Raw genomic sequence first — 26,976 nt, 5'->3', positions numbered from 1 at the left:
GCCTCTACGGGAGAAGGATGTAGTTCACATTGAGGGGGCCTAGGAGGTCAAGGGCTAATACCATGCCACCGGTCTACAACAGGTCCCGCTCCCACATCACAAAGTGTCATGAGAGAGAATGCCGATGTCCTTCACGGAAAACAAGGATTATTGAGAACCACAGAGTCAAAGCAACCGCAGGCGGACAGAAAGGGACGAGCTGATAATGGAGAGCAGACTGAGTGATCATGGAAAGGCACAAAGGGATGAAGGACACAGAAGTGCTATATAGTGACATTGTGACAGTCACAATGACAGAGTGACAGAGTCGTAAATGGACCGTAATGGACACATCTAAAGTGGCTCAGCGTGTTTATGTTATTGTTGATGACATTTAAAGTGCTGCATTGCTGGAAACGGCTTCGCCACCAACTTTATTGTTACTGCAATTATCCCTTGCGCTGGGAAAGGGAGACAATGTCCTCATTGTACTGTATATGAAATGTAGATTTCAGTTTAGATCACACAATGTTGCTGCCTATTTGTCATTAATGTTACTTTGTTTTGTATATAAATATAGTACTGTAAATAAAATACATATGTGTTCAGTTTAATTTAGTATTATGTATGTTACTTAATTAAGTAGGCCGCCTAAGGCATCTAACTAGCATTACACTAGTTCATAGTGCCGCTGTCATGTTAAACAAAGAATAATGCATGACCTTAAATTACTGTGATAACAATAGCTTGTATAAACATGCAGTACATGTAATGTTACCGTCTTGAAAACAGCGATGACAGGTTGATTATGGTTATTATTGTATAGTGTTGTTCACAAGGTCATGAGTAGAGCCTCCAGACAAGCCAACTGTCCAATTTACACCTTTATTGGATCATTTAATGCTTGGATCCATTTACAATACAGGACCCACAAGTCACAAGTCGGTCTCTAAACACTTTGGTCAATAGAGACTGTTGCTAATGCTTTTGTTGCTAATATGGGCTGAAAACAATTAGAGAGCTAAAAGAAAACTGCATTGCAGATGCAGACCCAGTCCAAAGGATTTAGGGCAGTCCTATGGCTAAGGACTTAATCTTCTGTGATGATTGACCTGGCAACTACAGTAATTGTTTCCCCATCTGATTTTCATGATGTTACTATGGTGTGATAGTTTTAAATTGTTCTGTTAAAGGAACTAACCATTTATTAATGTATTTTGCTTATGATTATGACTTGTTCAAACGCAAGACAAAAACATAGTGAGAGTGGATTAGCTTTGAGGCGATTTCTTCTTTCTTTATTTGAATGAGCTGTCCACATAATATACATCAAACTTTTAAGGATCTGAAAGACACTGCAGTGCTTGATCTAAATTATGTTCACTTGCAATGTTTCATTTCAGATAATAACCTTCAGCTTAAAGTAAAAGTAAGCAGCACAATCCTCTTGCCTTTTACTCAAATTAAATTCCTCAGTAACCAACCCAGACTTATTTGCTGGCCTGTTGCTGTGGGTCTAGAGATGACAGACAGACAGACAGCCAGACAGACAGACAGACAGACAGACAGACAGACAGACAGACAGACAGACAGACAGACAGACAGACAGACAGACAGACATCTGAATAATAAAGTGACATTCACACTTGATCAATTCAGAAACTGCTCAGAATACAAACTACTATTGTGGGCTGATAACAATTTGTCAACAACTTGATTTTGTGATATGAATACCTAATCAAAGAATGAAGTGTGCGGATGGTTGCAATTGCACTGGTTGATATGTTATTGTTTCTTCTTCCCACCTCAGGTATTTCTGATCCAATACGTCGGACCTCTCCTTATCTACCTTGTGTTCTATTTCCGCCTGGGGAGCCTGTATAATGATGACATCAAAGGACGCAGAGAACAGGTGGTTCAGTGAGTAGAGACACTGGACTGGTCTGCTATTGCCATGCATACTGCTGTAGAATAATAGCTTGGAGGAGAAGAGATGACCCTGTATTCTTTATATATTATTATGTTTCAGTAACGCACGCACGCACGCACGCACGCACGCACGCACGCACGCACGCACGCACGCACACACACACACACACACACACACACACACACACACACACACACACACACACACACACACACACACACACACACACACACACACACACACACACACACACACACACACACACACACACACACACACACACACACACACACACACACACACACACGCAAAGTGGGGCAATGATATCTTATAACCCTCTTGACAAATGGCACCTTCTTTTTCCCTACAAGCCTGGCCTGCTTCTGCCACTCTCTCCATTATATCAAACACCTGCTGGAAACCCTATTTGTTCACAAATTGTCTGACGGATATACACCCGTTGGGAATCTGCTCAAGGTAAAGATTTTAATCACCTCTTGTTCAATTACACCTGTGAAATAATTGATGTAAAAATCAGCTTTGTAATTCAATGTTGCACACCTGTGTGCCCGCTTGAATTGGCACGTTAGAACGTTGGTAAATAAGTGAGTCACTCATGCGGAAGCACAAAGCATCTGAACACAGAACATGAGGCCTGTCTCTCTCTCTCTCTCTCTGTGCCAGAAATAGGCAAGGATTTGCAAATTCAAAGGGCAAGAAGCCAGGGGTTTAAAAGCGAAAGTCTGTTGCTGGAGCTGAGCTGGTGTCCTCATGTGCTCTTTGGCATGCGTGGTGTAGAAGGAACAGTAGAGACGCTGAGAACCAAGGAAGCAGAAGTAGCGTAGAGTGTAAGAGCAGGAGCCAAGATGTGCTCTTACTTTCCCTGATGTTTAATCCATGCACGACGGCATCACAACAATTGCAGACCTACAAGCGCACAACACGTTGCAGATTCGACACTTTGTGAGCTTGTAGATCAGTTAGTTATTTAAGGCAAGGGTCTTCAACAGGGGGTCCGAGACCCCTAGGGGGTCCTCAGAGTTACTACAGGGGGTCCTCCAAATCTTTGAGAGATAGAAACTTTTCTTCTTCTTTTTTATGTTAACCACTTGAACCCTAATGTCCATATTCGGAGAACTTTAGCCAAAAATAGCCGATCTACAAGCTCACAACGCCTCGCACTGCGAGGCGTTGTGAGCTTGTAGATCGCCTATTTTCGGCAAAGGGGTTTGGTGTAGAGGGGAAAAAGAGCAGACTAAGCACAGAGTGAAAAGTCAAGTTTATTACACTACCGGTCAAACGTTTGGACACAGCTTCTCACACACATTGAATGAGAGCTGTGTCCAAACTTTTGACTAGTAGTGTATGTATTGACAGTTCAAGTGGTTGAATATCTGAAAACACAAATTGACATGAATCCAAAATACACTGATGATCGTGCTGTCAAACAATGAAACTAATGGAATCCTCTGAAAAGGTTGTGATGGGGGCTTCATCTCTCTCTCAAACTAAGGGGTCCTTGGCCAGCAAACGTTGAAGACCCCTGATTTAAGACATGCAACACCGTCATACGAGACTATACAATCAGGCTTAACTCCCTTAAGCTCTGTCTGCTCACACTGTGGCACAACTGGAGAGACAGTCCCCTCTGTCACATAACATGCCCAGAGATGCATGAGCAGAAAGCAAAGGCAATACTTAGTCTGGCTGGTTGTGTCTCAACCCAGACAACTTCCACGGTCTTGGATAGGAGGAACAGGAACATCTGAAAAGCGTGTGAGCCTATACAGTCTGTATGAGACAAGTCCATCAGAATCCCAAAAATATGATCGTAAACAATATAAAAAAATCACATTATGCCATTGTTTGAGTCTCCATTTACCTGATGAAAAATGGAAACATCAGCAGAGCGTTGTACAAACTCAACAGGTGGACATTTGCATGGTCCATGGTTTTGTTTCCACAACCAGAGACTGTGCCAGCCATGTTGTTAAGGAGCACCGGCCTTGCCCTTAGGAGAATGCAAAGCATACTTTTAATTGATTTAATTCACATTAACATTATAAAAGAGAAAAAAAGAGAAACAAACAAACAAACAAAGATGTTTCATAAAAGGTTCTCTTTAGAAGTGGGTGCCAGTTGCTGTTATGTAATAATAATGTAAGTGAACATATGCTTGTTACAATAGTCAGTAAAAGGCCATAGAGTTCACGTGTACAATTAAGCCTGTATTTCTTTGCATTATTTATTGAGCAACTATTTTTTTTCCCCTTTTTTTTGAAGCATCCATTTTATCTAAATCATGTACAGTATATATGTCATCAGGAAAAAAGCATTCAAGTCGACCATATAGTTTGTTAGCTTTTGCATTGTCTGACAGAATAGAAATAAGGATTAGTGGTCGGGTTTGGCAAGCTGCGACAGCTATTTGAAGGTCAGCCATTTTGTGTGTCCTTATGTTGTTTTTCCCTGATTCAGCAAAGTATAGCGATTGTAAACACATGCATCTCTCCTTCCCCTTTTTGCAGACTGCACTTATCTGTGAGAGTGCAGGGTGCTGATACAGTTGGTTTCTGAACCACGGTGCACCATTCAGATCTGGCTTTAAGCAGAGCGGCCCTCAGCCCTAGCCTACTTTGTATTCCACGGACGGGAAGGTCAAACCCAGTTTGATTAAAGGCAGAGGAAAATAGATCTAAAAATCCCCACGCATATGGAAAATGTAGGACTCTTGTTGCCAGAGGGTTTTGCAACAGGCTCAGGTGCTGTGTCTCTACGAGTATTGCAAGGTCCAAAGGGAGAGCACGGTAACCCTTTGTGTGCGGCCCCGAATCACTCAATCAGGGAGGAGACACGGGTGATTCATCCCAACGCTCCATCAGGCTTTGCTGATCAGTATGCAGATGCAGGCGGATGTAAAGTAATGTGGTGCATTAATAGGCTTTTTACTGACATTTTGTCCCCCTTACCTCTTAAGCCTAAGGGGGAAAGACTGCGCAATGAATAACAACTCAACTCAATGATGAAAAAAAAAAAGAAAGATTCCATAATACTGACTGTATTTCCTTTTTCTTGTAGGGTTGTGCTTTCTACTGGGGATTCACATCGTGGCTGGGCTATTACGTCAATCACCCTTTGTATACCCCACCCTGTGAGTATCGGCTCTAAAACAACAATCAACCAACCAACTGATATATTTGCTCTAGGCTCTGTTAGAGCACGCAGCGCTCGCACCGTTTCGCTGCGGTTCCATAACAGTGTCACGGCTACAGATCCAAACATCTGCTCAAGGCCCCCAGAACAAGGCCGCAGCGTTGCTGCCAGGTCGCGCAGCCCCGTCAAAGTGAATAATGAGGTGGTCTCCGTGGCTGAGCCTATGCCAGACCGGCAGAGGTGACGCGCCGAGGGCAAAGCATGCTGGGAGCCACGTGGTCCCGTCGACATTCTCAGCAGCACTTTCCCTTCTCGTGCCGAGTTGGCGCTTGGTCACACTCTGACGGTGGATCGGGGCACGCCGAATTCCGTCACCGTGTCAGATGAACAGTGGGAGCGGAGTGGCGTGCCCCGGCAGCATAACAGATTGGAACGCTCTGGGAGGGAGGGAACGAGACACAGCCAGGCATGAGAGAGTCTGGGCCTTGAACTCTCCTTCAGTCTGCTCTTCTCTCCCCATCCCTCACTCTTGTTTTTTCTTCTTTTCTTGGATGCAATTTTGAACAATGGCCAAGTCAGATAATGCATCCATTGGCCAATCATACGGTTCACTGCAGCCCAACAGTCAGTGTGAGGGGTGGTCAGAGTCTATGAACTCTGCATGTAAAGGCTTGAAGACCATTGTCTGTGATGGTGGAATCAACTGCATGCTCTGGAAGGCTGTTCCACACACCCGAACAGCAGTATGGAGAAAAGCTCTGTCCAATGTTTTGGAGCCTGGGCGGCTGAGAGCATGTCCTGGTGTGACTGTGCATTGGCGGGTGGTTCGCAATCTGGCATATGGTGGAGGGAGAATATCCTGGAGGTCCATGAGACTGTGGGAAGTGCAATTTATACTTTGATGGTTCAAAGGTGGTCTTTCCCTCCTCTGACAACCGTGTTGGAAAAAGGTGCAGTGAAGAGCTTGCTGGTTATGTCACTGCCATTAATTGTCTGCAACATCACGGCTGCCCTTTAAAAAAAGAGTGTGGCTGTGGCCCATTCCTCACAAGATAATATGAGAGTTCAAGCCATGGAAACATTGCAAGTCGATGTGCTGAAGATTTGATTCCGATTGGCTATGATTGGCTTTAAAAGTTTGTGGGAGGGGCCCGTTTTGTCATGAAACTTTTTTTTGTCACACTACCAGTAGGCCAAAGAAAAATCTCTAACAGAATCGCCATCAGAATGTTCAGATTCCATTCCAATTGGCTATGACTGCCTTCCAAAGTTTGCGGGCCCTGGGTAAGCATCCCAGCCTGGTGGAGAGCTACGCTCCAAGGAGTGCACTTTTGTACTTTGTACGTAGGCCTATCTATATACAGTACATGTTGAAATATCACGTTTCATGCCTGGTGCAATTATATCAAATATTATAATTGCCCAAGGGATGCTTTGCCTTTTCTTAAAGCTCAAACTGTCAGAAAGGTTGACATTGGCTTTTGGTGGTATAAATGGGAAAGCATTTCCAGTAATATATATTACATATAACGTTTTATAAATGTGATCCTGAGTGGGAGGGGTCTTTTAAACATGCATAAAGCAAATTCACCCTGGGTATTGCTACTGTATAATTTAAGCAATAATACACTCAAGGTCATGCTATAGCTTGAGATACTGGCACTGGTGTGCTGCGATTGTAGATGAGCAACAAAACAAAAAAGTACATATTAATAGCTACATTGGCTACAGGCACTGTAAGGTAAACATAGTGGATGCATCAGTACTACAGTACATGGTGAGATATTGGCATTCATAAGAATGCCTCTAATGGGTGACAATGTGAGGTCAGAACTAGCATGTGCTCTCTTTAAATGAGCTCAATAATGTCAATCCTATTTATCATTATTTTGGGGACTAAATTAAAGGTGTTATTTGTGTTTTACTCTCTTTTACAGTTTATGCAAGGAACCAAGTTATTCCATCCTTCATTTGTTTTGTGGTAAGTTACAATCAGTATCTTAGCATTATACATTATAGTATCTTACTTCATTATACAGCAATTATGTTGGGGGGGGGGGGGGGGGGGGGGCGTCACAGGCTGGCTATCTGAGGGTCGTTGGCATGGAAAGTTTGGGAATGCCTACCCTAGTGGCCCCTGGGTAACAACAGTTTGGGGACACCCACCACAGTTCACAGCCATGTATCAGCACCAGGCACGTGCACACACACACATAGACATCAAAGGGGGCTTGAGCCCCTGCCCTTTTCTCAGTCCCTAAAAAGTGCCCTCTCCAGACCATGAATGCAGTTTTCACTATGGCGAAAGAAATGCAAATGCCCTCTTTCCATGCCATGCCTGAAGGTGTGTATCAATCATTTAGTGTGGTATCAAGTACCGAAAATAGCCGACCTCCAAGCTCCGCTGCGACGCGTTGTAAGCTTGGAGGTCTGCTATTTTTGATATTTTCACCAAAAGGCCCTTTTGCTCTGCACGTCCCTGATCAGCACAGCAGTATTATGCTACCCCAACCGTCTAAGAATTATCTGCCCAGCACTGGCAATCAACTATGACAGTCAAATTTAATTGAGAGGAAACTTTACTTCAATATTAGCATTAGTATTTTATTACGTCTACATGGAACAATAAAACTAAGAATTCATTAACTCTAGGGCCAACAGAGCCTCAAAGCCGGATCAAGATTATCAGCTTGAATTACAAGAGATTAAAATACCAGTCATTAAGATAATGTTCCACAATGAGCAACAAACTATAAAAGACATTAAAACGCTAAGTTGAGATCCTACAGTGCATTAAGCCCTTTCTGATTCCAATTTCTATGCACTCTGCGTTTGTTTGCTCCTGATTGTTTGCTATTGCAGGACAACAATATTAAATACAATTCCTCATTTCAATACTTAGAGAAGCAGTATTCTATATTTGGGGGAAGGCTGATTACATCTATAGTGTGGGCAATAATTCATTGTCCTGCATGTCCTCTCCTTCCATCTGTACTGCAGTGGTGGAAATAGTACGCAGAATTTCTTTACTTTACAGTAAAAGCATCAATACTGCATTATAGAAATACTCTGTTACAAGTAAAAGTCCAGAATTCAAAATACACTAGGATTAAAAGTATGAAATTGTTGTTTTTGTACAAAGTACAAAAAGTAAAGGTACAACAGATCGCTGCGATGCATTGTGAGCTTGTTGATCTGCGATTTTCAAACAGCCTAGGTATAAAATAGGGCTAAAGTGGTTGATTTATGTTTTATAATATTATAATTTATATCTGCAAAGTAACTTCAAATGTTGTGGAAAGTAATACTTATGTATTGGAAATTGGAAATACTCAAGTAAAGTACAAATACCTCAAAATTGTACTTAAGTAAATGTACTTAGTTACTTGCTTCAAGACTAGATATTAACACAGGGACCTTCTTCTCGACAGGGCCTCAAAACAGGGCTGGCCCCAAAACCTTTTTGGTTCAGGGCACCCCTATAAATATTATTTTCATCTGAGGCACACACACACAATATATTCATAATTTTCACTCCCAACACCTTATACTTATGCCATATTTTAGCGATTATGTTGCAAGGAAAACATTGAGATAATAGCGATTTTGGTTAAAACTGACTGAAAATAACTTTGTACTTTAAGTGTCCAAATAAATTCAAAATATTATCAAATTATCTCGCGGCACCCCTGGACTGCCGTCACGGCACCCCAGGGTGCCCCGTCACCCACTTCGAAAACCCCTGGCTTAGATGGTGCATATTCCCAAATGCATTCACATGAATTATCCAAAACCGACACATAATGGAACTGGGGCCTCAGAGGGTCTGGGGCCCCAGGGAAGTTGCCTGTTTTGCCCTTTTGGTCAGTCTAGCCTTATATGGAATGAATGTTACTGAAAGTTTGCAAAACCAACATGTGTGTATTATCTATGTGAGGAGGTATACATGTATTTTCTTTGTCCAGGATTCAGACAAAAGGTTGATATGATTACAGATAATGGACACTTGGGTTTCTATTGGGTTTTGGGTGGATTCTTGGGTTTCCTGAATACACTATAGCAGAAGTATTTATACACATTTTTTTCCACACGTTTCTTTCCCTGTTTAAACTTCACAGTCAGAGAAGGTCATAAAAAGAGCTGATCTACAAGCTCAATGTTCTGCCAATCCACTGGAAATCTACTGTCTTGCAATTGCCGGACATGTGAAGTTTTGAAAAGTATTGGCAAAGCAAAACAAAACAAAATCTGTTGCAGGTTATTGGCCGACGACAAGGCCTATTTCTGAATATCTTTCATGCATGACAGATCAGAAAAAAAGATTAAGTAAAATAATAAGAGAGGTTGTTGCTGGATCATATTTATTGGGTATTAAATCAAGCAAAAAACTATATTCCAGAGAGATGGATAAAGCAGGTAGATGGGTTGATTCGATCTCCGATTAGGCCCGTCCTCGGGGTGTCTGTGCATGATAGTAATCCATTTTCCATCGATATGAGCACATTCTCCTCACCTCTCTCATTAGAATTATGAGAAGCTGAAATTGTCTGAGAAGACAATTATCGTCTGCCTGAGCTCAGCAAGTGCAAATGAGGTGAGGGAGGTAATGCATTTGGGAGGGAAACTCATCCGCCTGTTAAGGTGACTTAAAGTGAGATAAATAATTAAAATGTCCAGCTAGGGCACCAGGTAGGCACATCATGCTGTCAGCATGAACTCAAACTTGACTTCCACTCCTACTGATTCTAATTCAATACCAATGGGGGAAAAAAACAGAAAACAATGTGGATGATACAGGGGTTCCCAAAAGGTGTGAGACAAGCACAGGTGTGCAGTGGGATTATAGGCAAAAAATAAATAAATAAAAATAAGAAAAGTTAAAATGCACAATCTATAAGCGCACCGCGTTGCATAGCGACACGTTGTGAGCTTGTAGATTTACTAGTTTTACTATGAATACAGGTCCAATGGTCTGGCTTGAGCACAACAAAAATGATTTGCATGATTTGTTGCATGCACATCCACTCAATAATCTGTTGAAAAAAAAAGAAGAAAAAAAAGACTGTTAGACTTGCTCCCACTATATTTATTGCAAGAGCAACGTTTTCACCTAAGTACCTTAATCATGAACTCTCACTCGCTGAAATCTCACTAAGTGGGAGGCTTAGTGAGAAAGGAAAAGGTATAGTACAGGGTCGGTGTGACTGCTGCCATATCTGGTTGTCATAGCGATATGGGCCTCACTCCTCCTATGATAAAAATCCTGTAACAGCAGGGGGTCGCGATTAACTTGGACCCACAACACAGAACCCAGAATATGGAGAGCATATTCGTGACTCATGGAGCCACATAGAGGTGACACTTTTCATCAACATTCAGCAGCGGATGCCTGACGTACCCCCGGGTTGCAGCCAAGAAACAAATTGGAGCCATCTCCACAGTAAAATCCTCAGTTAATGTAATATTGAGGACTACTTACTGAGCAGAGGCGCCTAACGACACTCTTAAAGATTCATAAATGATTCAATCCGCCATTCTCTGTTGAAATCGCTATTATACTCTTATGAGTTTTGCTCTAGCCAATGTCAGAACATGATACCATCAATTGCAATTAGAAATGTACACACACCAACCAAAATACAGCATGATAAATGAATGAATCTGTTAAAATCTGTCACAATAAGCTCAACTCTTTATAAGATGCTAGTTCCTCATAAATAATGTTTTAACAAGAGTATTTTATCTACATCAAATCTTAAAAGGAATAAATGATCAGTTAACGCTTCAGGATCTTTCTGTCTCAGAGATGAGCCCTCAGAAAGCAATACACGTATGAAACAGATATTTTGGAGGATGCGAAGGCTCTGCTTTGAATTATTCAGATGTTTGTCGGCTCACCAGCCACTTTTGACGTCAAATCACATTTGACTAGAACACAGAAACGTGTTTCTGCAGACAACGCAGCCTCGAGAGATTTCACTGTGCTCCAACTCTACTAAATAGTACTAAATCACATTTTCCTGCACATAAGTAGAATATAATAAACTATCTGAACATATTTAGAAGCTATGACATGTGACTCATGGCCGGGCAAAAAGAATAACAATGTGCATGCACATTGTACAAGTGTGTGACACAATTTGAACATATAATGTATCTAACAACAACACAGCCAACAATTAAAAAGTTTGGATAAACATCTTTAAAGCTCAACTTGACACAAAGCACTCAGTAGCACATTCTATCTAAAGTTCAACATGATTGATCTGTTAAAGCTTGATGTGCTAATTTAGATTTTAGGAAATATTCAGCACTCCTCATTATAATTGTCTAGCGCCAATGTCTGCTGCAGTAAAAATAACATACACACACACTTGGGGTCACACACGTGCGGTTATAGTTCATTGGTAAATACATCAGAAACGCTTACAGTAATGACAACGCCAGTCCCTAGATACCCGTCACTTTTATGGAGCGATAGTTTTGACACTCTTTTCAAGTAAAAAAGAAAGACAATACGTGCAAAAAATACATACAGTAAAGTTAGATGGAAAGACAATTAAAAAGTTTTGAAATGGGCCTATGGGGAGCCTCCCTGAAAACGTCTGTTTTATCATTTAAAAAAATTAGTGAAAATAGCCAGTGTACAAGCACATAGATCTGCTATTTTCACTAGTTTTGTCTTGAAGCAGGTATGATGAAGCAGGGCTTTACTTTACGAAATGTACACATATGAAACTTGGAGATACAAGGTTTTTCTGCCCGACAGTGACGAAATGCATTCAGTAACAGACTACCATAGGCTATATGAATAATCCTTGACTTTTTAATCCACTACAATTTCATCATTGCTCTACAGATCACGCATTCTTTTCTTTGACTTTCACAATCTCATATAAATGAAAATATTTTTGTGTGTTTTTGACAGGTTTGCGAGCTTGGTAATCTATTCATCAACATTAGCCTGGCAGGGCACAAACTAACAGGTGAATATACAACTGCATCTACAATATGAATCTTAAGGTTCAATATTATGCATCCTGCAAAAAGATTATAAACCCACCACTAAACTCATCTCTTCACTTCTGTAAAAAGGACTAACACAAGGTGACAGAATGTTTATTTAACCCTTTGAGTGCCTATCCTGAACTAGTTCGGCTTTATTTGTCGGCTAGCGACGCAATCCGAGGTGCCGATCCCGAACTAGTTCGGCTTCAGCGTTCGGCGTTACAAAAACGTTGGTCCTTACCATGAGCCCATATTGAATCCGTAGGTGGTCCGACGGCCGCCTTGGTTTACTAACGTTACTATTGTCCCTTTTTGCCGATTTATTCCATTGAATCCAATGCAATCCGACAACTTTAAAGCCCCTTTTCTCTGAATCTATGCTTTTCTGGAAGAGGACAGCCTTTATTCGCGGCAAAATAGCCGAAAAATGTGCTTCTAACATTAACGTTAGCATAGAGGTAATGGAAGCCAAGGCCTTCCGGCGTGATGACACGCACGAAAGTCATCGTGCACGTCACGGCTGCGCAGGGCTTGCGCATATACAGCCCTCGCCTATGGGGCTTAGGCCGGCCACTCAGCAGGAGTTGGCTCCAATGAGTATTGTTATGCATTTGTTTTAATAATCCAAAAGATCATTATATTAAAACATAATATTGTAATCACTATTTTAACCACATTAACCCTGGCATCCCTATAGGTGAACATTTGGCAAAGATTGCAGATCTACAAGCTCACACAACACATCCGAGCTGTGAGGCAAAGCACAAAGCAGACCACAGCTAAGCATTAGTTTACTAAGTATAGAGCTAAGTGGTTAAAACTATCCTGAACGGTAGTGATACAGGAGTCCCAGACACGGGTGGCAATTACTCGTACTTGGACTCGGGTACGAGGACTTGAGACTCGAGTTGGACTAGACTAGCTGCAGAACCGAGTTCCTGCTTTAGAGAAACTATCAACTGTCGTGTGTCACCTTGTGGGTTCTGGAAGCATGATTTATTTAGAGTTCTATTTTAGATCACCCTGTCTGTGCGCTGGGGTGCACGTCACAGATGTCACTTTGGACTAAGGCGTGCAGGTGCATGAGAGAGAAGTATAGTGCATTATGGAGTGTATGCCGATGACTCACCTGTCTCGAGAGCTTCTTTCCGCTCACTTCTTGCCCGCCCACTGCTCCTAAACATACCCCTTGCTCCGGCCCGTCCCGTGTTAATGGAGGTAGGAGAGTGGCGGAGAATAACGGAGGCGCATCAGAAATGTGTATCATACCGAGACCAGCTTTATGAAGTTCCCAACTAGCCATGCTCTGGGCAGCAGTACAGTGCTAGAGGCATTTTAATTTTAACGAGCAGAGAACAAGAAAGCAGCTCTGACACCTGCAGAGTGCACGAACATTCACTGATGTCAGCGCTAAAGTTCGAGTTTTCATGAAGTTTCCAATGGAGAAGGATGGGGTTATTTAAAGGTATGGGGAAGCCCAAGGCATTGAGGGTACTGTTTATAAGACTATACTTTTGACATGAGAATGCCAATGAGTATACAAATGAGTATGCATAACAATGTGTATGCTTGTGAGCAGGTAATGGAGTAACATATCCCCGACCAACGTATAACCCTTTCACCTGGCTGTTTAAACTTGTGCACTACCCACAATACACCTACGAGGTAAATGCAACACTAAAGCAATATTATAACAGTGGTTCTCAACTATTTCCATGTCAAGGATCCCCATATTAATATATGTGGCCCTGGACCCCCTTCTGAAAAGATTTTGTGCCAGTGACTTCCATACAAGATTTGTGTTGACTGCCAACATTGTTGCAGTCAATCCCAGCACACGGGTGTCCTGGAATTGGAAGATAATCCCTTTCCACTCCAAAGATATCCACTTCCGCGTCGAGCTTGTGCCCAGCCCCGTCTCCCATACCCATTCATTATGGCTATTTTTCAGTTTAATTCCTAAAAAAAGGGAAAAGCTGTTTTTGTTCTGTTTACATCATGGACGTGTCAGGTGACCTTCCGGTTACGCCGGAAATAATTGGTTACCCATAAGCTAGCGAACAGCGCCATCCAGCGAAAGGTCGTCAGAGTTGTCGGCGCGGCCTGGAACATTGAATCAAAGTTGTCATGTAACAGATTTTGCTTATTTTGCTGGGGACCCCTGGACTTTGAGAACCACTGTGTTATACTATATCATTCTCCCACTATAAGAGTATTTTTGCAATGCCAAGAATGCATGCGCATTTTTTCAATTTGTTGTCATTGTAGATTGGAGCTTGGCTCAGCTTGTCTGTCATGACGCAAACTGTCCCAGGTATGTCCTCACTGTATTATTCAACACACAGCACACACATACGCACACGCACACGCGCACACACACACACACACACACACACACACACACACACACACACACACACACACACACACACACACATTTAACTGTCTTGTGAACAATGAACATAACAATGAACATAACAGTATATTTCAGAGCACACGCACATACAGTAGACTCAAAAACGCACACACGCACACACAAACAAACACATACACATACAGTGAAACTAAAATAAACGTTTCTCCCACAATCAGTGGCAGTGTTCGCGGGGCTGGTGACCGCTCAGATGCTGCTGTGGGCCAGGAGGAGACACAGCAAATACCTCCGCCAGGCAAAGAACGACAGGAGCTACTGGAGGACTGCAGTCATCCCCTTCCTCATCTGACAACCAGTGTTTCTCAAACCTTTACATTTCAAGGTCTCCCCTTAACTCTGACAGTGTACAAATGGACCCGTTAGGGTCCATTTGGTTCCATTTGTATACTGTTAGAATTACAGACTTGTATGGGTCAATTTAGACCTCCATAAAGGAACTCACAGTGTCCCTGGAATCCACTTTGAGAACTGCCATAAACAGCAGAGACCTTGGGAGGGAAACAAATATCTGAGCTACAGCAGCAGCAGTTGTTTTTGAACACGAGCACTAAAAAAAAACAATACAGCATCCTATTACAGTAGCTGGTTACACAATTCACTAAATAAACAGAAAAATAAAGGATTGTTTTGATACGTGGCACCCTTGGGCATTTGAGAGTTGGGTAAAACAACAACAACAGGAAATTTGATAATTGGCTAGGTTGGGCTTTTGGGAGGGGAAGAGGGAATTCACAAGGCCAAAAACATCACTCTGCAATGGTTTGTATATGAGAGGCTGCCAAGAAAATGAATTCATTCATCTTAGGCATTGTGTGTGGAGTGAAACCGGATAAAAGAAAGTGTCACTCACTTTCCCTTTGAAAAGGGACCGTTCCACACAAAAAAATAAATGGAATGACTCAACCATTGTGCACACAATTGCTGCCTGGACCCCCATGTTCCGGTTAAAGTGGCTTATGTGAATGGCTCACCAGAGCATGGAACTGAAAGCACATTAAGGGCCCAATTGGAGTGCGAAAAAAAGGTGGGGTAAAAAAAAAAGAGTGAGAAAATATTCAAAACAGAACGTATAACGTGAGGAGTCAAGGATTTTGTCAGTTAAAGTCAGTCAAAGTAACTTTTCAAACAGCGTCCCAGTGAATCACTGATCCAAACACAGACGTGCAAACATTCCTATAATGTGCAAATATTTAATCATCTCTCTTGGCAAAAAGCAATGTTCAGTATACAAATAGGATTCATTATTTGTAACGAACAATATGATGTGACATCTTTGAGCAGCAAACAAATTATGTCAAGTTTCCAAACTTACTATGCCTATGAAATGGCAAACAGTAATTATTTAAAATAGGTAATATACAATAAGTAATGCAAGCTGCATAACAAGTGTCTAAAGCATGTGGAATCTTTCTCAAAATAGTTGTAGTTTATACAAATCCTCATCACACTGGATAACAATACAAATGGACAAAAATATATATTTTTTTAAACTTCTGCACGTTACTGTATATACCTTTGTATATATTGTTGCAAAAACAGAGCAGCATACTTTTCTAGGTTTGGTATTGCACATAAGTAAGTTTGCAAAATGAAAACGTGTTGAACCCAGTTCTGAATGAATATTATGACATTCTCCAAGTTACAGTAGGCAACAGATTCAGCCATATAAGGGTGTGCCATGTCCACAGAAAGCGGTTTTCTGCAATGCCATTTCTTTTTTTATATAATATATATATATAGTTGTGTGACTTTTTATTTTATTGATAGTACTAGTGGAGATTGACAGGAAACAGGGAGAGATGGGGAGTGACACACAGCAAAGGTCGTTGGGATCGGGATTCAAACCTGCGACACGCTGTCAGGTTGCATTAAAGTCTATACAGGTGCCCCTGCCATGCATCTCTGTGGTTCCACTGGAGCGTTCCTCTGCCTAGTGCCGAGCATCCCGTTTCGTTCAGTGTTGACATGTCCATTTATTATAAGCAATTTCAGGATTATTTTTTGGGCTTAGTTGGGATTGCTTCCAATTACTGAAAATGTTTTGTGCCAGGGACAGCCCGGTAGGATTTTTGTTGTTCTTCCAAATATTCCACATTTTATTTGAAGATCTTTTGAAAATAGCAGATCTACAAGTTCAATGCGATACGTTGTGAGCTTGTAGATCGCTCATTTTAAAATGGTCAATGTATACAGTATATACAGTAGATAGGTTTAAAGTGCTCATGTGGCCTAGGATAGTAGCTTCTTTTGGGCTTGTTTGCATAGACCTGGTTGCTTATTTCTCTCACATAATCTGGCAACACTGGTTTCAGCGCTCTGGTGTCCAGTGTTCTTTTTCTTTCTTTTTTTTTTTTACTGACATAGATGAGCCCCGCTCATCTATTATATGTCCGTGGTTCTCAACCTTTTTTGTTTTATAGTATAGTTTATTGAATAATTTTGTTGCAGTAATATAGTCTTTTTAATTTCTTTCTTATTTTGGTGACACGGTGACAATCATTGAAGCAGAGGCCTCTCGCTCAGTGCATGTGTAGCTACTCTGGACATGACGTCCAAATCGCTCGGCCGCTCAAAAAGCGCTTTCGGTGGACGGTCACTAATGGGCTCCATGCGCAGCTGCATTATTGGGCCTCTTCCTTGCTTCCTTCACAGGTCTTGTTAACAATGATACTAATGAAGGCTCTTTTCCATTCTGGTCAAACAGAGTTAGGGTGCTGGACCTGGTATTAATTTGTACATATTGGCACTGGAAACACTCTGCTATACACAAGTGGTTCTCAAAAGTGGTTCTCAAAAGTGTCCTTGAGGGGGTTCCAAATGGAAATGGACATTTGTACACTCTCAGAGTTATGATGGTCCTTGAAATCAAAATGTTTGAGAACCACAGTGCAGAACAGAGGCTTCATTCCAATCATTGGTAACACCTGTGAAGAAAATAAGAACGGGGCCCTATTTCTTTCCAAAATGGCTGCTGTGCATAGATAGAGCCTATTGTCATCATTATTGAGTGTCATTGACAGTCAGTTTAGTGAAGGGAGGCCATCATTATTGTCTCATGTAATTGGTCTCACAGGGATGTCTGAGATATTATGGCATTATAATCAGAAACGGTACTGCCAGTGCTTCATTGGTATGACCTTTTATGAAACAGTTAATTGCTATGTTGTTTTTTGTTGAAAATTTCTATTGGAGAAAAAAAAACGCACAAAAGTACAAAGAAAAAAAAGGTTCACTTTGCAAATGTTATCTTGCATTTCTTTCTAATTCAGTTCAATTATTTCAAATCAAAATTAAAAAAGAAAAAGTAAAATACAGTACTGGATATGTTTTCAGCAAATGATATCCTAACATACCCCTCTGTCATCACAGTTCATGTAAACTAATGCAAAGTGTTAAAGAAGTTAAGGTCTGAGGTATATGCAAGGTGTTGTGCTGTGGGTGGGCACTACTTTGTCCCTTAAACCTTCTCTACCACTGGCAAGACCTTCCCAGAACGCAACAGCATTTCATCTGAGGTGTCCACTGGATTATCATAGGCATGTGAATCCTCCGTGTCCTGCTGGTGCTTTGCAAAGTTCACGAAGACCTAGAACAACAAGTTGGAAAAGATGCCATTTAAAAAAAATGTTTCTTTAAACTATAGATAGAGCAACCCTCTGCCTTTTTCTGATATACCTCCTTACTGTGATATAAGGCATAACAGTGTACAGCTGGACAAAATGTCATTTGAAAAATAGTATATTACATTTCAATGTAATATTTTGTACAATTTATTGACATCATTTATTTATTTCACTCTATATTGTTTTACAGTTGTTTTTGCCATGTGGTGTGTGTGTGTGTGTGTGTGTGTGTGTGTGTGTGTGTGTGTGTGTGTGTGTGTGTGTGTGTGTGTGTGTGTTTTTGTATCTTTTCGAAACCCTTTCTTTTGTATAGCATACTTGCATTTGTCCTTGATAATAATAATAAAATACAATACAATAAAAATCCTTTTCTTCTGTATACAATGCTTGATACAAAAAAAAACATAATGCACAAACACACAAACCAAAAGACCTCGAGTGAAGGTGCACGCAGAAGGGACTTTAATGTGTCACGGCAGTCCTTTGCCATGACAATTTGAACAGTTTATTTCCGATCCTTGTCCGAAGGACATCGTTCAATATTTCAAAAAGAACAACATTCATCATTTTATTTTATTTTTTAACAAGGATTGACGTAAGCAAGGATTCAGGTAACACAACTTTAGTTACTAGTTACTTTGCAGTTATAAATTATAATATCACAAAACATGCATTAACCACTTTAGCTCTAGTTTATAGACGGGTTTCTTGTTTACAAACATTGAGACTAAATGCACAGCTGACTGTATCATGTAATCAATTCCGTCCAATCCCCAAACCTGTTGTTTTGGGGAGCGCTGGTTTCATTGGCTAATTTTGGTACGGACCCTGCGCACGCATCTAGTTTTATCAGTGTAACGTGGACCAGAAACCCATCTATAACGTGGCCATTTGAAAATAGACGATCTACAAAAGCTCTGCTATTTTCAAACATTTTGTACTTTTACTTTTGGTACTTTAAGTGCATTTTTTTATGCCAACACTTTCATACTTTTACTCAAGAACATTTTGAATTCCGGACTTGTACTTGTAACTGCATATTTCTACATTGCAGTATTGATACTTTTACTTTTAAGTAAGACATGTGAGTACTTTAACCACCATTGATACAGGGTCATTGAAAGAGAGTGCCTGGTCTCAATGGATTTCCCTGAAAGGTTTCAATATATATATTATTTTTAAAAACTAGAGTAAGCCTACAGACAAGGTAATGAACGACCTGAGCGGCTCGTGCTCAATATCCCAGAAGGTCATTTTGACATCTTTGACTATAGTTGAGAGAGCGAAAGTAGAATCCTCTTCTATCTGGCTGCTCCATTTAATGTCAGAACAAATCAATCCCATAATGTTCCCAAAAAGCCCTTGTATAGTTCATTGAGTTGTAAAAATTACTGTACTGAGAAACTTTTATACCCTTAGTGCTCTCTGTCTGATGTGGTAAAGCTACACAAAAGGGTTTTATTCAACGGGGAAAGCAACAGCGAAGATCAAATAAAATGCAATGCTTTTTCATTAAAAGGTTTTCAGTTGGCTCTGCAAACCGTCCCTGTTGGGTGGAAACCTCACATGTCCAAAGATGTTACTTTTTCAGGATTCAAATTAAAAAATTGCAATGGCAGCAGATCGACTCTGTGCTGCTACTTTTGATGCTTTTGTGCTATTGCTGTAGTTTGATCAAGTACTTGGGTATTCATTCACGAAAAAACTAAACAAAACACAAATATGGAGATAAGAGGTCTCTGCCCGACAACAGTGAAAGATTGCATCTCAAATCCCAGAGGAAATAATTATTTCCTGACCAAATGCATCAGTCACTAGGCTAGTCAAACCCCCTAACATTTATATAGATGGTGGAGCGGGGGGAGAAGATTAACAGGGCAACAGTAATTATTTTCTGTATTGTCCATTAGGCACTCATATGAAGTATATCTTATTACCAATAAAGGAGATATATTGTTTACTTTCAGACATTGTTTACTTGCCCTTTTATTTTTTATTTTGAAAGAATGCGAGTTTTAAAGTTCCACACATACTTGTAACCCCACTCCCCACCCTTTCAGGGGTCATTTATGTGTAGACAAGAGAGGGGATGTTTAGAGGATGAAACTTAATATGTTGTACCACCAGTAACAAACAACTGAGCAAGGCACTTGATGGACGGCTAGCTCCAGGCCTACACGATCAGCTTGTCTGTTGTCAGGCTATCAGGTGCATGCCAAATTGCCAACCAGGTCAAAGGGAGGAGAATAAGCAAAAGGATAATTAGCCATAGACAGAAGGTTGTACACGTTTATTTTGATGAATATGTACAGTATGGTCTATATGTTAACACAGTGTTTGGTCTCCCTCTTCTTCTATTGACAAATGTAGATCCTGTGGTAGGATATACTAGTAAGACGCCGCAGGGCGACAAGCGACCTCGCCCTAAATGGCGAGGTCACGCCATGTCTTGGCCGTCTGGCCAGTGATGTATATCAGACCAGTTCCCCATACATGGATATGAAGTCCTGTTAGATATGGGCTTAATATTGATGACACCAGGGATCTCCATATATGGGCATAGAGTGGTTCCCATGACATCACAACATTTAATCCCTTTTATACCCATAGATGGAGATCCCTGTCTGAACCAGCCACACCACTGATGTCACCTGTTTATGCCCATATATGGAGATCCCTGCTCTGAGTATCTGACATCACTGTTATGCCACCTGTGATGACACAGTGATGTGTCAGGGGAACCACAGTGTCAGGCGTTATGCCTGCTCTGAGTATCTGACAACACTGTGATGTCACCTGTGATGTCACAGTGATGTGTTCAGCCACAGTGAACCAAAGCTGTGCCGGTTCTGACAGTAAACTGCGACCTACGGTCGCAATGACCCAGTGGTGGGAAAAGTACTCAAATCTTTTACTTAAGTAAAAGTATCAATACTGCAATGTAGAAATACTCTGTTACAAGTCTGGAATTCAAAATTGACTTGAGTAAAAGTACAAAAGTATTGGCATCAAAATGTACATGAAGTACCAGAGGTAAAATTACTCGTTATGCAGAATGTCCCATTTCAAGTTTCTTTTGAAAATGTGTTGCATCATAACACAAATGCCCAAAATGTATGTAGGGTTGAAGTGGTTAATGTATCTTTTGTAGTAATAATCACAATCTACAGTATAAAGTAACTAGTAACTAATGTTTTCAATTGCAGTGGAGTAAAAGTACAATATTTGGATCAGAGATGTAGAGTAGTAGAAGTAAAAGTACAGAAAATTGGAAATACCCCATGAAAAGTAAAATGACCCCAAAAAGTACAGTACTTGATTAAATGTAGGCCTACTTATTAGTTACTTTACACCACTGGTATGACCACTCACTACTTGTTGACAAATGCTACTGCACAAAGGTCGAAATTGTATTTCTCCCCTGAGCAGGTACACATGCTCTGTTAGCTCCTTGGTAAAAATGTCAACACTTGCACAGGGGGGACCTGGGATCGAAACCCCGTACAGGACATGGAAGTTACAGAATACAGCTTTATATCCATTTCCTTCCCTTTAATGGCATGTGATTCTTCCAATCCCTTACTCTTGTGTGTAGCCAACCTTCCCTTCATATTCTGAACTTCACACGCTACTGCTGCCGACTGGCATTTTCTTAATAACAGATGGATATGGGCGTTAATTACATTACGGAGAGCATTTAGGTGTTTATTAGGTGTCCGCTGAGGCAGAACAGAGGAGGGGAAGGACGTCGAGTTGAACGATTAACCTCTCCCGTGCATCCGCAGTGTCCTCACAGGTGCATGAGGTTTTTTTTTTAATGCCGGACCTTCCCATGTCCACGCCCCTACATAATAGCTCAATGACCGCCTTTCAAATGTTTTTCACAAGTGAAGGACTATATATTTCTCCTCCGAGAATCTCGAAGGAAAAGCTATTTGTAGTTTGGTTTGGTTCATCTTACTTTGGTGTACACAAAGTAGTGTTATCTTGACCACTTGAACCCTACAGTATATCGTCGTTGTCGGGTGGAAACCTTGTATCTCCAAGTTTCAAATTTGTATGTTCTTTCGCAAAGTAAAGCCCTGCTTCATCATACAAGGCCGTCGCACAATAGTGAAAACAAGCACACGCCTCGCACTGCGAGGCGTTGTGTGCTTGTAGATAGGCTGTTTTCACTAGTTTAAATCATTTTAAAAATGATAAATACAAAACAAACGGTTTTGGACATACAAGGTTTCCACCCGACAACGACAATGTACTTTATTGACCGGGGTCCCCCAGGGGCCTATACTTGGCCCCCTCCTTAGTATACCAAATCTCTTCAGCGAAAATAGCCGATCTACAAGCTCACAACGCCTTGCATTGATGAATGTTTGCCTAGTTTTGCCAAATGTCTTGTCCATTACGACATGCCTGGAATAGGGACTTAGGGTTCACGAGGTTAAAAGAGAAATAAAATGGTTTAGGTAATGTGAGGAATCTTCACTAGAGTGTCAATAGAAAAAGTAAACAGATATACAGAGCAATGAAAACAAGGGGAAGTCGATTAAAATGGCTGCTGGTAATCATAAACAAAAGGAAAGGATGTTGAAATAAAGCTCTTTCCCTGAAGCTCAGACGTTGGTTCGTACTTAACCTCAAAGCCTCTGAGAGGGTCTTAGCGAGACTCTTCCAATACCTAGCCCTGTTCAGTCGCTTAGTAAGCCTTTCCATCGTGGTTCAGATTCTGGTTCGGCTCTACCGCGACACTGAGTTATATGCGAGGTTTCGCCAATTGCATACATGCCTAAAGTCATGGACCCTATTAGCTCTGTACCCCAATCTAAGAAGATTATGTATTGTGATTTATTAAGAATTAAAAAAAAAAAAACATGACATGCATTTCCTTTTGTACGTCCATAAGACTTAATGTTGTTCTTGTTTACAGCCCTACAACAATACACAAAAACTACGTTGACACCTTTTAGGCTCCTTCTGTGGTGGAGAAGGGCCATAACTCAACATTATGAATTCACACGAGAGCACTTGACATTTACACCATGGGCTAGTCATCTTACAGTATGTTCACAACCTCCATATAGAAAGTCAGGTCTTTTGTTCCAAAACACTCCCTTCTGCACTGTCCAGGCCTGCCACCAGCATTAACGGCCAAGCTTCAGACCGCGACAATCAATATTAATTGTAGTGCAAGTCGGGTCTTGCGCTATAGGTCAGCTCTTGGCTCTATAAATCATGGGCTGAAAGGTGGCTGTCTGGGTCACCGTGCTTCTCTCAGTCTTCGCCTCTGTGTTTTAACTCGCTGACCTCCCGCTCCATCCAATACATGATTCATTTACTGACTGTGATCTGGTAAACATTGACCAAAAGGGCGGTTAAGTTCACTTAAAGGATACAAGATATGTGCCAGATTTTGTATTCTCAGTGGATCATCCTGGCGTGATAGCAAGATCGACAATATTTCTTAAAAACTCAACATCCTGTATCTCTTAACTGGGTTTTGGGATACATTTTTTATGGGCCTACGACAGTATTTACCCAACTTTGCCATTAACCTGCCATTCATGCAAGGATGGATTAGCCATTGGGCCAGTGGGCCGGGACCTATGGGCCCTTGACTCTCAATAAGTCAATCAAATATAAAAAAAAAATATGTATTTACAGCAGGGGTTATTAGTATGTGTAAGATAAATGCACATACTGTACTTTAGCTTACACACTGTGAATCCTGTATGATAAAATGTGTACAGCTTTCTTCAGCCATAATATGCCTTAAAACAGTGTGTTTGCGTGCTGTGACCACCTGACTGTTGTGGGTAGCGCACGAGGGAGGCAGGAGGACGGGGCTAAAAGATGATCCAACCCTGCACTCATGCCTTATTACTGTAGTTGGTAGTGGCTTCAGTTGCGAGTCTTTTGCCTATGGCCTGATTCAGCTTAACAAGCCCCTGGTGTACCGCTTAAAATAATGTTAGCTTGAAGGCTGAGTGATGTGTTGATTTGAAGTCTTTGCTAACCCTGACATGTAACTTTCTTGCAGCTTCTTCCATCCTGCTACTTTAGTTGACACAACTAGCATAGCAAAATTACAGCGATGAACTTATGAACCTCAAGTCTGCTGACAGGGCATCGTAACAAATTGGGATTCCATTTCGTGCTCAAAATTAAGTCATTGTGCCAGAAGTTTGTTACACCTAAAACAGATCTAAAACAGATCCAGGCCTTGTCTGAGAATTCATTGAAACTGTGACCGACACAGTTAGATGGATCGAAGAGTGACACTTTACTGAGCAGACAAGAAAAGGGCAGCACCTAAATCCAACCATGACATTGAGCATGGTGGCTGCTAGATGAACTGCCATGGGTTCATCAGAGGTTCATCCTGCAGGTAGCGCCATAGATTATGACAGGGGACTTCAATGTTTTCGGGAAAGGACCCCTTAGTCGAGAGAGAGATGAAGCGGGGACCCCCACAACCTTTTCATAGATTCCATATAGTTTCATCGTTTGACAGCACAATCGTCGGTTTTGGATTCATGTCAATTTGTGTTCTCAGATATTTAAAGTTATACTATGTAACTTTTTTTATAAAACATCTCTTAAAATTGTCCTAACTATTAAATCCCCATACTACCCATACTAGGTAGTAGGTAGGCTATCCTCTAAAATGTGGTTACTATGGGCATGGTTTGGATGACAATGTAGTCTTTGCAACAGAACAATTAAAAAAAATAGATTTAATATTAGATTTTTATTCCCAAAAATGATTATTCGAATATTCGATTATTCTAACCACTAATTACAATTAATTGTAGCTATTTCATGAAGGTTTTTTCTTGATTATTAGAACTATATAATTGTTAGCTTGATAACTGGTCATTTTAGGTTGTTTTTTTAATGTCCATGCAATCAAGAATTGTTCTCCGCAGAATCAAGACTTTTTCTCCGCGGATTCCTGGGGGGACTAAGGGTTCAAGTTGTTAATATAAAAAGGATTTGAACATTTGGAGGACCCCCTGTAGTAACTCTGAGGACCCACTAGGGGTTCCGGACCCCGTGTTGAAGACCCCTGCCATAGATTATGACTTATGAGATATATCAAAAGTGTCATTTTGGTGCAAGGGTGGCACTAGAGGAGAGTTCAAAGGGTAACTGAAATGGTTAAAATCTCCCATTTACATTCAGACAGTGGAGGGAAGAGTCCTCACATATTTTACTTAAAGGCCCGCTGACACGCCCGAAATTATAATAGTATGATACAGTAGGTTATGTGGTCTCTCTGAAAACGGTCTGAAACAGTCTGAAACTCATGTCACAGTGTAATCTGCCCCTCGCACCCCATCAACAGCTGACCAGTACAGTAAGTACTCTAAGTACAGTCAATTAATTTGATTGGCTTATAATTGTGCATTCCCACAATGACATCATACAAAATATTAACTTATATTTTAAGATGACTTCTTAAGGTGACAGTACCCCTTTAGGTGACAGTACCCCTTTAAGTAAAAGTATCAATACTGCAATGTAGAAATACTCTGTTAGGGTGCACACACACCAAAATACCTATGAGAGTGGAATCCGCATTCCGCCAATGCATTTCAATGGGAAGGGTCGGTTTCATGTCAGTGGAGGATATCTACGCGCCGCGCCGACCTTGCGTTTATGCTGGAGCAGATAAATTCTCTGGTTTTCCCCCTCTGTCCAATCGGGTGAGTCGAAGGCGGAATGGGGAGGGTTCTGGGAGTGACTGACAGGCGTGTCACTGGCTTTGGGACAGAATGCGCTCGCTGAGGTTTTTTTGTCAGCCGCGCACAAAAATAGTTTATCCGCTGGCAACCATATTTTGGTGTGTGCACCCTTACAAGTAAAAGTCTGGAATTCAAAATGTACTTGAGTAAAAGTAAGAAAGTGCATCAAATTGTACTTAAAAGTACTAAAAGTAAAAGTACAAAATGTCTGAAAATAGCAGATCTACAAGATCACAACACATCACAATGCGACGCGTTGCAAGCTTGTAGATCGGCTATTTTCAAATAGCCATGGTATAAAATAGGGCTAAAGTGGTTTAATGTATGTTTTATAATATTTTAATTTATATCTGCAAAGTAACTAACTACAATTTTTAGAGTAGTAAAGTTAAAGTATTGGAAATACTCAAGTAAAGTACAAATACCTCAAAATTGTACTTATGTAAATGTACTTTAGTTACTTTACACCACTGCATTCAGAGATATATTTTGTGCTAGTGGAAATTGTGGCCTAATGGTGGCGCTAGAGGAAAAGCCATTGGTTCATCCTCCAGGGACATGAAGGTACACAGCAAATTCCAAGGCAATCCAGCCAGTAGTTTTTAACATACAGAACAGCATGTTGTTTGGGACCAAAGTGACAGTTCCATGCTGTCATGGAAAGTCTCTCTTCTCCAGTGACAGTTTAGCCAGACACTCAGCCTGAATTGACATTTTGTTTCACTCCATTATTCAGTCTGAACTCGCTTCCATCTGCAGCAGTAGCAAAGCACATTAGTATTAATGGTGTTATGTGGCTGGCTAGCCTGTTACTTGCTACTTGCTAACCAAAGAAACAGGCATAATAGGAGTGCTACGAACTAGTAATCAAACACAGTAAAACATGTCTGCTACTGATGTTTCATAGCTAGATCGATGCGATCGCATGTTACCGCGGCGGGCGACGCGATGTTTATGTTTGGGAATGTGCGGTACAGTCCGGTCAGTACCATTTTGGCTGGGTTACTTGTAATCGCGCATGAGTATCTGGTAAAACCCCACCCACGCTGCTCACAAGCCCCGACGTCATCAGGTTGAAGCCACTTCAATGAGAGCATCACCAGA

The 26,976-nt window shown here is 41.1% G+C and overlaps 2 protein-coding genes across 2 annotated transcripts in view; one reads left to right on the top strand and one right to left on the bottom strand.

Moving 5' to 3' along the window:
* Positions 1-14,793, top strand: part of LOC308297951 (trans-2,3-enoyl-CoA reductase-like) — a gene marked incomplete at both ends in the record, with an annotated part of 40,152 nt that extends 25,359 nt beyond the window's left edge. Inside the window, 6 exons of the mRNA XM_080741515.1 lie at positions 1,790-1,899; positions 2,281-2,386; positions 4,988-5,060; positions 13,650-13,735; positions 14,339-14,384; positions 14,663-14,793. Coding sequence (XP_080597641.1) covers positions 1,790-1,899; positions 2,281-2,386; positions 4,988-5,060; positions 13,650-13,735; positions 14,339-14,384; positions 14,663-14,793 — 552 coding nt within the window. The remainder of the gene's footprint in view (positions 1-1,789; positions 1,900-2,280; positions 2,387-4,987; positions 5,061-13,649; positions 13,736-14,338; positions 14,385-14,662) is intronic.
* A 981-nt stretch (positions 14,794-15,774) lies between these two features.
* LOC308297950 (phospholipid-transporting ATPase ABCA1-like) overlaps positions 15,775-26,976 on the bottom strand; it is a gene marked incomplete at its 5' end in the record, with an annotated part of 237,041 nt that continues 225,839 nt past the window's right edge. Inside the window, 1 exon segment of the mRNA XM_080741514.1 lies at positions 15,775-18,090. Within this exon segment, the coding sequence (XP_080597640.1) occupies positions 17,962-18,090 (129 nt within the window). The 3' untranslated portion in view covers positions 15,775-17,961.

The sequence above is a fragment of the Nannobrachium achirus genome (genome assembly GCF_963921795.1).
Source record: "Nannobrachium achirus genome assembly, chromosome: 14".
Classification (NCBI taxonomy): domain Eukaryota; kingdom Metazoa; phylum Chordata; class Actinopteri; order Myctophiformes; family Myctophidae; genus Nannobrachium; species Nannobrachium achirus.
Note: the sequence above shows the minus strand (reverse complement) of the source record. Positions and strands in the feature narration are given on the sequence as shown.